Source organism: Camelus dromedarius, chromosome 5 (genome assembly GCF_036321535.1).
Source record: "Camelus dromedarius isolate mCamDro1 chromosome 5, mCamDro1.pat, whole genome shotgun sequence".
NCBI lineage: Eukaryota > Metazoa > Chordata > Mammalia > Artiodactyla > Camelidae > Camelus > Camelus dromedarius.
This window is the reverse complement of record NC_087440.1, coordinates 29,294,819-29,309,350: the sequence shown is the minus strand read 5'-3', so window position 1 is coordinate 29,309,350 and position 14,532 is coordinate 29,294,819. Positions and strand designations below refer to the sequence as shown.

The following is a 14,532-nucleotide window of genomic DNA, read 5'->3' as shown; positions in this document are numbered from 1 at the left end:
AGAGATGCCAGTACCACACTGAGATGGCTATAGCAACCCATGAGAATTTTTTTTGGTTGAAAATTAAACATTTTTGTTAATATACTGAAATAACTGGGGTCACTGATACCTCTCTCTTCCAGTGTTGATGTTCTTGTTATTATTTGCTCGGTTGTTCCTTTAGTGACTTGGCTGAACTAACTCTGAACTCTGTGAAGTTTATTTCCCCTGCAGTATGTAGTCTCTGATGGCCCTGTCCAGATTTTTTTCCTTGATTTTAATCTTCCACTCTGGCTACCCCTGAGACATCACAAGCCACTTATTGGTCAGTGGTTTTGCTTATATCTCCCTGGCCAGTTAGAATTTTATCCTTTATTACTAGATGTGCATGCATGTGGCTTGGAGGCTGCTCTCATAATTCAAGGAGTTTACATTTTTGCCCCACATTTAGTCAGAGACTAATAGCTGGATGCTCCTTCTCCAATCATTTTTGGGAGGTGCACAGACAGGGGTTTCCACATTGTCTTCCAGACTATGAGAAATTCGTGTGATTTTTATTTTTAAGTTTGGCTTCCTAGGCGTTGTCCTTGGTTCTGTATAGCTTATTTTTCAGACTATTTAATTAGTGACTGCACTTAAGCTTCTTGAGTCAGTGAGGCTTCCACTCTTTATAAACAGATCTGCATGTGGCTTAGAGAATCTCTTCAATTCTGTCCCATGCTTTTGTCTGGTTTCTCCTAAGTGGGTGCAGCCAGTGTATGCCATCACTTCCCTTATCCCCAGGGTTGGCTGTGATCCCAGTAGAATTTTTCTTGTTTGTCTCTGCTTTGTTTCTCTATCTTAAACTTCTTCTTGCTGTGCATTTGTTTTGTTGATACCAGTATCACAGTGCTATGAGTGCCTTGTTTATTGCTCTCTACAAGAGTACCATTATTTTTGACATTGTCTCTATACACAGAATGCTCCAAGCTCTGTTCTGAATAAAGGCAGGCCACTCAGGTGGAACTGTGGAGTTCTTCATACTCATGGTATGCCAGTTGTTCTGGGTGGAACCTGTGTGCCACTGCACAGGAGCTGGGGACAAGGACAGCAGCCACATCTCCAGAAATTATCTCCCTGCTCTATGAATGGGCATTAGGGGTAGGAGCAGCAAGCCTAGTCATCTCAGCTTGCCCCTTCTGGCATGAACTCCACTCTTCAAGTAAGCTGGAGGATAGAGGTACTGAGGGGAGCCCTAGTATTCTCAACTTGCTGTGTCTGGAGTAGAATTTTTAAATTATTATTGTTGTGGTAAGAACACTTAACATGAGAACCATCCTCTTGACAAAATTGTAAGTGTGCCCTAGAGTACTATAATATATACATATGTAACTGAATAATATATATATATATATATATATATATATATAATAACTGAAATTAAATCCCCATTGAAAAGCAACCCCCCATTTCCTCCCCCACCCAGTCCCTGGCAACCACCATCCTACTTTTTGCATCCATAAGTTTGACTGCTTTAAATTTCTCATAAAAGTGGAATCTCTGCCCTGTAAGTAGGAGTTGGGTGGGGAAAAATAGCTTCCATCCTCTCCTTGGTGTCTATCCGGAATAGAGCTTTTTATCCTCCCAGGGTGAATCCTGAAACCACAACCCTAGACTGGAAGCTCTGAGGAATGCGAGTCCCTATCTTCTTGACCACAACTTTCTGAAGCAGAAGACTGAGAATAGAGCAGAGTAGGCTTCCATAAGTGCTGGTGGGGAAGGGTGAGGAGAATTGGTGGTGGGGCTTAAATGCCAGACTCACTCATCTTAACAATATTTAGTAGATTTTCTTAAATCATGTTTCTCTATTTTCTGTATGCCCTAGGTCAATTTTCAGAGACCCCAATTACTGTTCTTCATGAGTTTCTCTAGTTAAATGTTTCTTTTGTTGGAGAGAGGGTCCACCAGTCTCCACAGTCTTCCATTCCAGAAGTCCCTACTTCATTCGATTCTGATGCAGAAAATCTACAGACAATATTTTTGGACCTCACCACTCCATACATACTGTCATCAATCATGCACACTTTGTTACCAGATCCTCACAGTGCTACTTGATAATTTAATCATACCCTCTTCTCTATTACTCTCCATGCTCAGACTTTCATCATTTCTTACCTAGATTATTAAACTAATACTTTACAGTGCTATTACTATTACCTTGTGAAGCTCAGTTCTCTTGATATTCTGTTTTACCATTTCAACAGCTCCCCATTAACTACAGAATATATTCCACATTGCTTTGATTGATACTGAAGACCTTTCAAAGTTCTTATTCTAATCTAACTTATGTCCTCATCAAAAACTCTCCCTTTCCCTTTACCAATCTATCATATATTTCAAACATATTAGCTATTTTCTGCTCATTTAATAGGTCAGAATATTCTGTTTCCATATCTTCCTGTATATAATTTTCTCTGCCTAGATTTTTCTTCTTGCTTCTCTTAGCAGCAAAGTCGTACCTATCATTAAAGGCACAGTTGCCTCTTTTGGGAAATTTGGCCTCTTTTATGAGAAATTTGCAAGCTATGTAAAACAAAGTTTGCATTTACTGCATACCTGTATCAACACATTTAGCACTGGATTATTTGGGTCAATTTCTAATAATAAGATTCCTTGAGGACAGGTTCCTGACATACAGTATGAGCCCTGGAAAGGTTTGAGCTTTGTTGAATTCAGTATCTATTTCAAGAATTCATTTTAGCCACTTGAGAACTTGTTGTAAATAAAGTTTATTTCTTGGAGCAATACCTACACTGTAAGAACTTATGCTGCTGGAAAACAAATTTGAAGTTAGAACACATAAATTTTGTCCCACAATATTTCCCTTGGAGAAAGTCAAAGGACAGTATATTCCACACTAAAGAGCTGAAGGATATTAGAGAAAGGAAGGAAATTCATTCAATAAATCAACCAAAAATAAGATATTAAAGTACAGGTAGAAGTGTATACTAAACACAATCTCTGTAGCAAGGAATATGCAGTAAAGTGAATATAAACTGAGAGTACTAAACATCTGAGGAGAGGGAAGACATATATCAGGAATCACAGAATTTTACCCTGGCCAGTGACTTAGGGTGCATATTTAATCAAGAAATAAGGCTATTAATGTGAGTAGTACAGAACCTGGAGGAATATTGGGTCGGAATTCATAGTTGAACAAAAAGAGAAGACTGAATTAAAAAATCATTTTAAAAGTTATTTAAACCCATTGTCCCAAGGAGAGTAAATACATCTTAAGCTGGCAGAAATCAATTAATCAGGTATAAAAAAAAATGAGAACATCTATTTATGTGTCTTTTAATTTTAAAAGATAAATTACCTTTACTAATATTTACTCCACAGGTTATTTTAAGGTATTCTAAATTCTGTATGTTACCTGGTCATGCTACATAGGGCATTAAAAACTTCTGAAGAAAATTTGAGTTAACCAAAGACAAAGGGGTTGAAAGCACGCCTCTTTACAGTCATTTGCTTTGAACAAATTATTAGTCAATAAATAATTATCACTCTAATAATAGCTTAGGTGTGCCAAAGTAAGGGGGAGGGGTTACTTAAAGATTATATTATCTTATTTTAGCTGAATTCATCCCCCGCAACTTCATTAGGGGCTTTAAAAATATTTCTGAAAGTAAACCTTGGATTGAAGATCATTCTAATTTTCAAAACTCATGTAAACTATTATAAAATGGCAGAACTGACAATGGTACCCATAATATAAACTCTTTATCAGTTAAATCACAAAGTAAAAGAACAATGAACTATCAGAACCAACAATAAACTGGCTAAAAAATTCTAAGTTATTAAGAAACATTATTTTACAATATGGAATTGCTTCCATAATTATTAACAATGAACTTGAACATCTATACCATATCTTGATATATTAGCTAGTGATTAGGATTAGTAAAGTATTAAAAATAAACATAAAATATGAAATAAATCTGTATCATTTTCTTGGCAATATTAATAGTCACATGATAACCAATGGAAGGATCTAAATTGTCATCTAAATGTTGTAAAAAGTGTTTTTGAATTTTCTTACTAACAGCAAAAGGACAAAAGACACATTCAACTGAGAAAATAATTGTGTTTTCTGCCAGTCTGTAAAAATGGCTAACATGAATGATATGACAATAAATAAAATGCATTCTTTATCAGCAAACACTATCAAAAAGTACACAGAAACCACTTCTAAAGACCTGTAATCAAGTGATGGAGTAAGTTATGTGTTATGAGAAAGAGTTATGCCTTATATAAAAGTATGGATTAATTTTAACATTTGTATATAAATAATTCTCATAAATCGTAATAAGTATCATAATAAAAGCAAAGTCTATGACAAAAATCTCCACTAAGCCATGAGTTAAGTAGTGAATTTGACTGGAATTAAATAAGGACTTGTAGGTAAGTGGCAGACATATCAACCAATTTGAAAGTTACTCATGACATCTTTTGTTGGCAAGTTACTGAAACAGATATTGAAGCCTGTGATGCAAAGTACACCAGGATCAATATGATTAACTTTGTAAAAGTAACACCTTGTAAAACAAGTTTATTCCAATATTTTATAATAAAACCATTTTGCCATATAAATATTCTCTGAAACTCTCATGTAAGGTACCTAAATCAAAGAAATAATTGTGAGTATTTTAGTGAACATAAAACAGTCAGTTGTAACATTAATGTATATCAAATTATAAATAATTTAATATGATTTATTCTAACTTTATCTTTAACAATTTCTACTTCTAACACATTAATGTGTACACAGTATGTGCTTTAGGAATAAATTACAACATGCATAGACCATTTTTTATATTAGGAATGTTATGCACAGAAAATTTTGGAGATTACACATCTGAAAAATGACTGCAAAGTTGTGAAGAAAACAGCTGGGGACTAACATGAGGGAACGGAAAAGTCTATCAAATCAAAGATGCCTACACTTACCGTATCACAACCACCCAACCAACATTCTCATGCATTTTTAATCATTCCCATGCTCAAGGAGAGCAACAGCATATTACAGGATCTGAAATTAAGTGGGCACATCTCTGGTGGTCATGCTAGGGCAGCAGAGTCGGTGTTTTAACAACTCCCAGTGAAATTTGGATTCCCAGCGCTCCAACAAATCTCTCTCCAAAGCGGTTCACATCTTTATAAAAGAGGCAGAAAATCGTATCCAGAACCAGATGAAGAGTATCACAGACAATGAAAAGTATGTTTCTAATTTTGAATAGCTACTTGAACATGTTGTTTCTCATTCTGTGCCATTAGAGCAGGTAAGTGAAGATATCATAGAGAGTTATTCATTGGAAGGCTAGTATACTGAAGACAGTATTTAATTAATTCTGGGTTGTTTGTAAGGAAAAGTCTCTGTCTTTTGAGACATGAAATCACATACTTATTTGACAATGAGCTATAACCAACAATTTCCATGAAAATTTAAAAGGTATATTCTCTCAAATTGATATTGCAGAGTAAAATTGGGCAGTAGTTGGTAAGTGATTAGGAATGACGAACAAAATTAGAGAAAGTAAATCCTGAGCATCCTGATAACTCATAATATCATTGAAAATAATGGAAAAGCTAGAAACTTGCATTTTTTTTGATAGAATAGGGATACTTTTCTTTTAATCAAGTTTCAGGTGTAGCTAGAATATGTAAATAAGTATATCATAATGGCAGTTGGAAAAGAAGCTAGCAAGGGAGAATTAATGATCAGAAATATTTAGAAACTCTCCATATAAATCTTACAATTAGACCGTACACACAAATGAGATCTTAAATTGGGAGAAGTCTTACAGGATGTTCATATTCAAGAGAATGAAGGAAAATGTGAAAAGTTCAGGAAACTCCTTATGAGTATTTGAAATAGTAAGAAAAATATCAAAAAAGAAAACTAATAAAAGCAGAGAAGAGCACATTTCCAAATACATAAGTAAATCAGATTATAAATTCAAATAGAGGACTTTAATAAAGTTTAAAACTAGATTGTATTGGATTGTAGCATATTATTGATTATCTCTTGGTGAAATAAATTTGAGTACAAGCAGCTGGATAGTACTAGAAACTTAAAAAACTGTATTTAAAAACACTAAATTAATATATTAAAGATAATTTTAGCTCCAGAATAAAAGTTAAGATGTATAATGCTGTGCAACTATAAGCTACGCACAATCTTATTTTAAATCATTTTCACCACTACATAAAGAAAACTTGTGCCCATTTGCAATCAGTCACCAGCTGAAGAGACAACTAATATACTTTCTGTTTCTACAGACTTGAGTTTCCTAGACATTTCATATAAACAAAATTATACGGCATGTGGTCCTTTGTGTCAGGCTTCTTTTACTTAGCTTTTTTTTTTTTGGTTCCATCTATATTTTAGCGTAAGTATGTGTAATTTTAGAGAAACATGAAATTCATCAAGATTAAAATTATGTTTATTCTATTAAAATGCCTATAATGAAGAAGGAAGAGAATATTTACTTGAATCAATTATGCTTATATTAAGTACTATATGTATTATATACACATGGGCAAGATCAGAAATATATATATACAACAATTTACTAACCAGGTAATGGCTAATTCCTTTCCTAATAGACATTCATATGGAAAAGTCTCGGGATTATATTAGACTTACATAAATGACTCAGATTCAACACATGCCCTCTCAGTGCTCATTCTGTGCCTAGCAAGGAGCTTATACCTGCACCATCTCACCTAATATTCATGACATAGCCTTGGGGTGGTTCTGCCTCTAAGACTTGGGAAGATTTAATTAATTATGTAGATCTTGACTTTTCATTTACTAAACAGGATGTGAAGAATAAATGATTACAAAATTCCACCCTAGTTCTAATATATTATTATTCTATCTTCAAAATCCTCCAAAGCCCATCATAAATTGACTAAAGGTAATTATAGTGAAATGTGCAATTGATTATTCAAGAGGAAGAAAACTTTCTTCACTAATAGGATTGTCTCTACTATAATTTATTCCTTTTCATTTCCCTTGCCTTTGTACTCTCATAATATAAGAACAGGTATATTAAGTGCAGAATCAAGTAACTATTTTGAGAAAGCATGCTTAGAAAGGAAGAAGAGGAATAAGAGAACAAACGCTGGAAAAACCAACAGCATAAATGAACGCTAGCATTCCCTCTGAAATAAAATAAAAGGCCAAAATAAACCTTTTAAATCAAGTTCTGCTTAACTGAATCAAATTCATATTCAAGATTTTCTGTTTTTAATTATATCATGGATCATAAAATTCCATAACAAAGGCACTGGTTCCCAAATTAAAGCTGGCATATACATTGTATTAATTATCAAGCCTTGTCCTTTCTCTAAAGTGCATGTAGTTATTTCAATTACTGTCACCAAAGTCTCACTGACAACCTTCCTGCTCACTCACATGATAATCATGTAAGATACCCCTTCACAGAAGGCGTGGTGTGGAGCTATCCTCTGTGTGCTCCTCCAGGTCCACAGTCCACTTTTCAGCATCTATTCTACACTCCTAGAGGTTGACCTACAGGAACTACATCATTTCATTTTTATTTTCCCTAATTGGTAGGTATTATCCATTTCTGAAAAATATCTAAGGTAGGACAGTAATTGAGGGAATTAAGGTTGAGTAATGGTGATGATATACCATGCTTCCTAGTCACTGCTCTTCATTCTTTTCTTCTTGTAAATCCTCACACATTCCCTAAGCCTTGTCCTTTTAGTTTACTGATCATAAGAATTCTTTTTACTTTAAATGTTTTGAAGATAAGGACAACAAAGCTTGAAGCTGTATCTCGAAAGTGACACTTGGAAGTGGTTTCCATTCTTTAAAAATTCTTACCACATTTTTCATATCTCATGGGCTAAAGTAAATATTTTCTTGCTTTTATTGTTTGATAATTAATCTCTCCAGATGGTAAACTCCCTAGATGGAATTTATTCATTTGTATAAGGAAAAAAATATGCAGTTAATTACATAGAGGGATTCCAACATAATTGTTGAATCATATCTGCTGTGTTCCATATGAATGGAACAAACAAATTTAATTGATACTTAAAAAATTTACCATAAATACATGTTCTTTTACTTTTGGAGGCAATATGATATATTGCTATAAGCCCACATGTTGGTGTCAGACTGACTGGAATTGAATACCAATTTTGTTCCTTGTTAGCTGTGTAATATTGGATGAGTCATTCACTACATCTATGCTATGGTTTCTTCATATGCGAAATTAGAGTAATTATAAAACTTCATAGCATTGCTATGAGCATTAAGTGTGTTAATGTATATGAAACTCTTAAAACACTGCTTAGCACATAGGAATCATGAGATTGTTATTGATTATTTTTGACCCCTCTAGATCCTACAAATGGTGTTTAAAAAGTTAAGTAAAGAGAATTTAGTCAGATACTTTACAATCAAAGCAAAATCTAAATGTTTGAATCAACTCACTGCACTCTTTACTTCTAAACCACCCACCGCATACATACATTTACACACAACACACAAGCTCTTCACTGTGAACAATGGTAATGCAAGAATTTGAGAAAACAGCTTCAAGAAGGTCTGAGATTTAAGAATACATGCTCTCATATCACCAACTATTATTCATCAAATAGAAATCAGAAGACATCAGTACTAATTGTGGCTTTTTTTAAAAAATCTCTTCCATATATAGAAAACTTCTAGAACCTTTCTGAGTGGAGGAAATGGATCTGAGTAATGGATCTGTGGTGACTGAGTTTATTCTACTAGGGTTTTCTGCACCATGGGAACTTCAGATCGTCTTCTTTGTGACATTCTGCTTGATCTACGGGGCTACCGTGTTGGGAAACATCCTCATTATGGTCACAGTGGCATGCAGTTCCTCCCTTCACTCTCCCATGTACTTCCTCCTTGGAAACCTCTCTGTTTTGGACCTGTGTCTCTCCACGGTCACCACACCCAAGATGATCAGAGACTTGCTCGCTGAACACAAGACCATCTCCATATGGGGCTGCATGGCCCAGATGTTCTTCATGCACTTCTTTGGAGGTGCTGAGATGACTCTTTTGATAGCCATGGCTTTTGACAGGTATGTAGCCATATGTAAACCCCTGCACTACAGGACAATCATGAGCCACAGGGTGCTGGGAGGGTTTGTTGTGCTTTCATGGACAATTGGCTTTATACACACCATGAGTCAGATGGTATTAACAGTGAACTTGCCTTTCTGTGGCCCCCACATCATTGACAATATATTTTGTGACCTTCCCCTTGTGATTAAGCTTGCCTGTGTGGAAACATATACTCTGGAATTATTTGTCATTGCGGACAGTGGACTGCTCTCACTTATCTGTTTCCTCCTCCTGCTTGTCTCCTACACCGTCATCCTGGTCACTGTGCAACAAAGATCATCTGGAGGGCTCTCCAAGGCTCTGTCCACACTGTCTGCCCACATCACTGTGGTCACTCTGTTCTTTGGGCCATGCATCTTTATCTATGCCTGGCCATTCAGTAGTTTTGCAGGTAATAAAATCCTTGCTGTATTTTACACTGTTATCACACCCTTACTGAATCCTATTATTTACACCCTGAGAAATCAGAAAATGCAAAAAGCCATGAGAAAATTACAATGTTAACATGTTAGCTCTGCATAGAACTTCTAGAATTTAGGACTATATAATTAATACTCTTTCAAATACTGTCCTAACAGAATTTGAATGGATTACATGTAATGTATGGTTGCACTGTCTTATTTTAGAATCATTATCAGGGCAGAAAATACAATAAAATATTTAAAGTCACATATAATGCTTTTATAACACATAATGAAATTTAGTGATTTACAGTAAAACAGACATATAAAATTATTAAATATTTTTATGATAGACAGTCAATATATATCAGTGAAGAAATAAAGATTAAAATATATGGTAAATTCTGTTAGAGATAATTTTGATACAGATTGTTAATGAAAGTCATAAATTTATACTCTCTTAAATGAGGACCCCTGAACAAATAACCTTTCAAAGAATGTAAACAACAAAGGGAAAAATATGATCTTTTCTCTTAAACCAATGATACAAAAAATAAAAAAAAATTATTGTATTTCACAGTATCACATCTATAAGATGCCAGAGTGAATATAAGATACTAAAAGGGAAAAACAATAGAAGGACAATTTCAATAGAACTGCAAAGAGCAGCCTTGAAACCAAAGGCTGCAACAAGCATCATATATATACATAGTTGACTTTCAAACTTGAATACATAAAAGTAGAAGAACACTCTTTGATTTTATGTAATATATCATGTAACTTTTTATTTCAAGTGCTTCACATAAAACTACAGGTTAATTTGCCTTTGGTAGGCTCATAATTTTTATTGCAATTATAAGCAAAGTCTTATTTGCTTGCGAGTGTTGAGGAGAGGGGAAGTTCATGCTAAATTGGGAATCTCGCACTTACTGATGATTAATCCTAAGTATTCTTTCCCAGTCCAAGGCCAACATTTCTTATTTGTTCTAGGAATCATTTCATAATTAATACTAAACCACCACATAAATTTTTTCCTACATTCAATGCATTCTCCAGAACCATCCAGAGTGATGTCATTAAAGTGCAACTCTCAGTTTCTTTGTAGCACATTTGATAGCCAGTTTCTTTAAAATGTATGGCAAACTAACTTCATGTTTAGAAGTTCACATGTTGAAATACCTTACAGCATATTGTTGATCAGAATGTTCATAACATAATTATTAGTGAAATAATTTTATACTATACCTATAATTGTCCCATACAAATTATGAGTATTTCTCTTAAATAAAACTTCATAAGTGATGCAGCATCTAAAAAAAAAACTAAACTTGACTACAACTAACTCATAGCATTAGGACTTAGGTTCACATCCTTAATTGTCCTTCAAAACCCTACAAAATATGTTCTGCCTCCAGAATTTTGTTCCAATCTACTCCTTTTCATAAAGTTAGAGCCACATTTGCTTTCTTTACAGTTCTCCAAAGCATCAGGCATCTTCTTAATTTAGCACTATTTCCAAGCTGTTCCCTTCACTAGGAATAATATTCCTTCATCTCTCTACCCAGCTAACTCCCCCTGTGAGTATAAGACCCAGATAAAATATTTCATTTTAGAGCATCTTCCCTTTATGTACTCGGTCAGTTTAAATTTCATTATTTTACTCTTTTACAACATTCTGCAATTTCCAATCTTTGCATAAATTATGGTAATGATTACTTGTTTAATTATAGGTTAATGTCAGCGTTGTCTTTAGGCTGTAAGTTCCATATATCCCAGTATCTAGTGCACACGTTGGCACACAGCAGTTCATACATAATTACTGGATGAATAAGCAAAAGATAAAATAAGTACATTCTAGCAGAATGTTATTCAATTTGAACTACAAGTAAAGAACACATGCCCCTCCACTGTGAGATGTTATCTGTTAAAAAGATGAGAGTACACATATGCTCACATACTTCCATAATCAAATCACAGGTGTTAGAGCTCTGTAATTAAATCAAAATAAACTGGAATACAGAAAGATATTGAGGCAAAGGGAAGAGAAAAAAAATTAAATAAGTTCAGAATATTTGCTATAAGAAATTGTATTTAGCTCTATTTCTACATAGTAAACCAAAAAAATCTCAGCTTCACATTATAGCACACTGAATATTGAAGGAATCCTAACCATTTATAAGGTAAAATATATCTCCAGTGGTGGGTGGGATTATACTCCAGTTGATAAAACATGCTGTCAGTATATCACACTCAAGGTTGGGTTATAAAACATATAAAATTGTTAAAGACATTTAAAATATTTTAAATTCAATTAAAGATGTTAAAGGAAAGTAAAAAAGTCACATGTGAGGCCCAGTTAGAAAGCTGATTCCAGGAAAATAAACAAGCATTGAATGATTGCCTACTCTGGGAGAATCTATAGAACACCATTGCCTAGAGAGCCTGCTAACAGAACTTGGCATTTGGGAGTGCTCTGTGGACTGGCCTTTGGGCCTGAACAAGGAAAGGAGATAGATGGGGGCCATGCTGAGGGCTCAGGTTCTGAAAAGATGAGAAAATTAGAAGAAAGCCTACCTAACAGAAGTAGGAAATATGCAAAAATGTCTCCCAACTTGATTCTTGGTGGAAATAAAAATAAATCCTCCCTAACAAGGGTTTGGCTTATCATCACGCACTTTGTATGTCCTAACACATCAACATGAGAATTTTCTTTTAACTTACTACTTTAGAGTGTAGGCTCATGCATTTGGCAGAATTAAAACAGATATCCACTGTAAAAAAAAAATTGTCCCTTGACTACAGGATACACTTAAGTCTCACAGAAATGTTTTAAAAATAAAAACTCACAAGACAAACAACAGACAAAAAACCCCAGAATCAACGAGAGTCAGGAGAGAGTGCAAAGATGATGTACAGAATGGGAGAAAATATTTATAAAATCTGATTCTGATTAGCAAATTGTATCTAGAATACATAAAGAACTCTCACAATTCTAAAATAAAAAGATACATAATTAAAAGTTGGCAGAGAACCTAAATAGACAAATTTCCAAAGAAGATGAACAAATGGCTGATAAATACATGAAAAGATGCTCAACATCATTAGTCACTAGGGAAACATAAACCCAATTCATAATAAGAAACCACTTCACACTCACTAGGATGGCTATAATCAACAAGATGACAATAACAAGCATCAACAAGGATGCAGAACAATTGGAATGCTCATGTATTCCTGGTGGAACAGAAAATGGTGCAACCATTTTTGAGAGAATTGTCACAGTCCCTCAAGATGTTAAACATAGAGTTACCATGTGACCTAGCAATTTTATTTCAAATACATACACAAAAGACTAAAACAGTTGTCCATATTCACACAAAAAATATATGAATGATTATAGCACTTTCATCAAAATAGTCAAAAAGTTAAAATAACCCAAATGTTCATCAACTGATGAATGGCTAAACAAAATATGCTTTATTCATACAGTGGAATATTATTTAGCGATAAAAAGGAGTAAGACACTGACACATGCTACAACATGCATGAATCTTAACAACATTTGGCTAAGTTGAAAAATGAGTCACTAGAAACTGTGTATTTAATGTCCATTTGTATGAAATGTCCTTAATAGGAAAATCTTTACAGGTAGAAAGTAGATTAATGGTTGCCTAGGTAATTAATGGAGGTGTGAGGGGAACAGTGATATGGTCTTTTGAGACTGGCTTCTCTTCGTTAGTAGAATGTTTTCAAGATCCATCCACATCACAGCCTGCATCAATACTTGATGCTGACAGCGACATTACTAGCATGGGATGGGAGGAATTCCTGGACCCTCCTTCCCCTACAAACACACCAACTCAGCAACAATTCATGGACAAATTTTCCGTGCGAAATCAGAAACTAAGTAAAAGTGTACTGAACGCCAGGAGAACAAAAAAAAAACAGACTCACCTAGGCAGGTAAGGAGATTCAGGTCTTGCTAGTCTTGGAGCTCTGACAGGTCTGTCACAGTCTTGCTGCCTGTGGGAAAGCAGAGGCAGTAGCTTGGGTCAGTAAATGTCACTGATCCTCCATAACTCAGTGCAGAGTGAGTAGATAAAAAAATTCGAGCTCTCAGCTTGCCACTGTACAGGAAAAGAGTTAATTTATGAATCTGACACCTTCAGAGGCTTCCCAAAGACCTACCATGTATCTCTCCAACGCTGGCTCTCTGATGGTTCTGGCACAGGCCGGCCAGCTGGGGAGAATGGAGATGGCAGCATAGGCCCTAGATGCCATAGGTCCACCCCCTCAACTCCCACCACCCACTTTCTGAGCACAGAGTGAGAAAATGAAAACCACTGCCAAGAAGCTGCCTGTTTCCTCCTGGGGAGAGAAACAGTTGGGAGAGGCCTTCAGAATCTCTGAAGAGACTTATTGGTGGGGATCTCTTCCTGCACAAGGCCAGTCTGTGAGAGGTACCTGTTTTGTCTAATGTGTAGACACCAACACAGAGAATCAAGGAAAATGGAGAACCAGGCAAAGATGTTCTAAACAAAGAAACAAGATAAATCTCCAGAAACTGGCCCTAATGAAACAAGGTTATGGGATTTACCTGACAGAGAATTAAAAATAACTATCATAAAGATGTCCACTGAGGCCAAGAGAACAATGCGTGAAGGAGATTTTAATACTCCCTTCAATAATAGTCCCATGGCTGGTAGAACATGGAAGTGAAATCTTACAATTACCATAGTGTAATGTCTCTTTCCTTCTTTATCAGACCCAGCACGTCGCTGGGTTATGCTGGGGCTCTACTCTGGTACCATCCTGGAGAGGAAGTCCAGGCCTAAAGGGTCACCTGTTGCCTTATAGAAGAGAAGCCTCTGAAGCTCCTCGAGCAGAGGAAGTTCTAGCTCTTACTAAGGTGAAGGAGTCTGTAGAACCAAAGCCTATAGGGGCATTTATCCAGATGTACTCACCCCAACCCATT

General features: G+C 35.3%; 1 protein-coding gene across 1 annotated transcript; it reads left to right on the top strand.

The window, feature by feature from the left end:
• The first annotated feature begins 8,748 nt into the window (after positions 1–8,748).
• Positions 8,749–9,672, top strand: LOC105089958 (olfactory receptor 4L1). Its single transcript, XM_010981141.3, has one exon. It carries the CDS (start codon positions 8,749–8,751, stop codon positions 9,658–9,660), a length of 912 nt encoding a protein of 303 aa, XP_010979443.1. The 3' UTR covers positions 9,661–9,672.
• Positions 9,673–14,532: the final 4,860 nt, after the last annotated feature.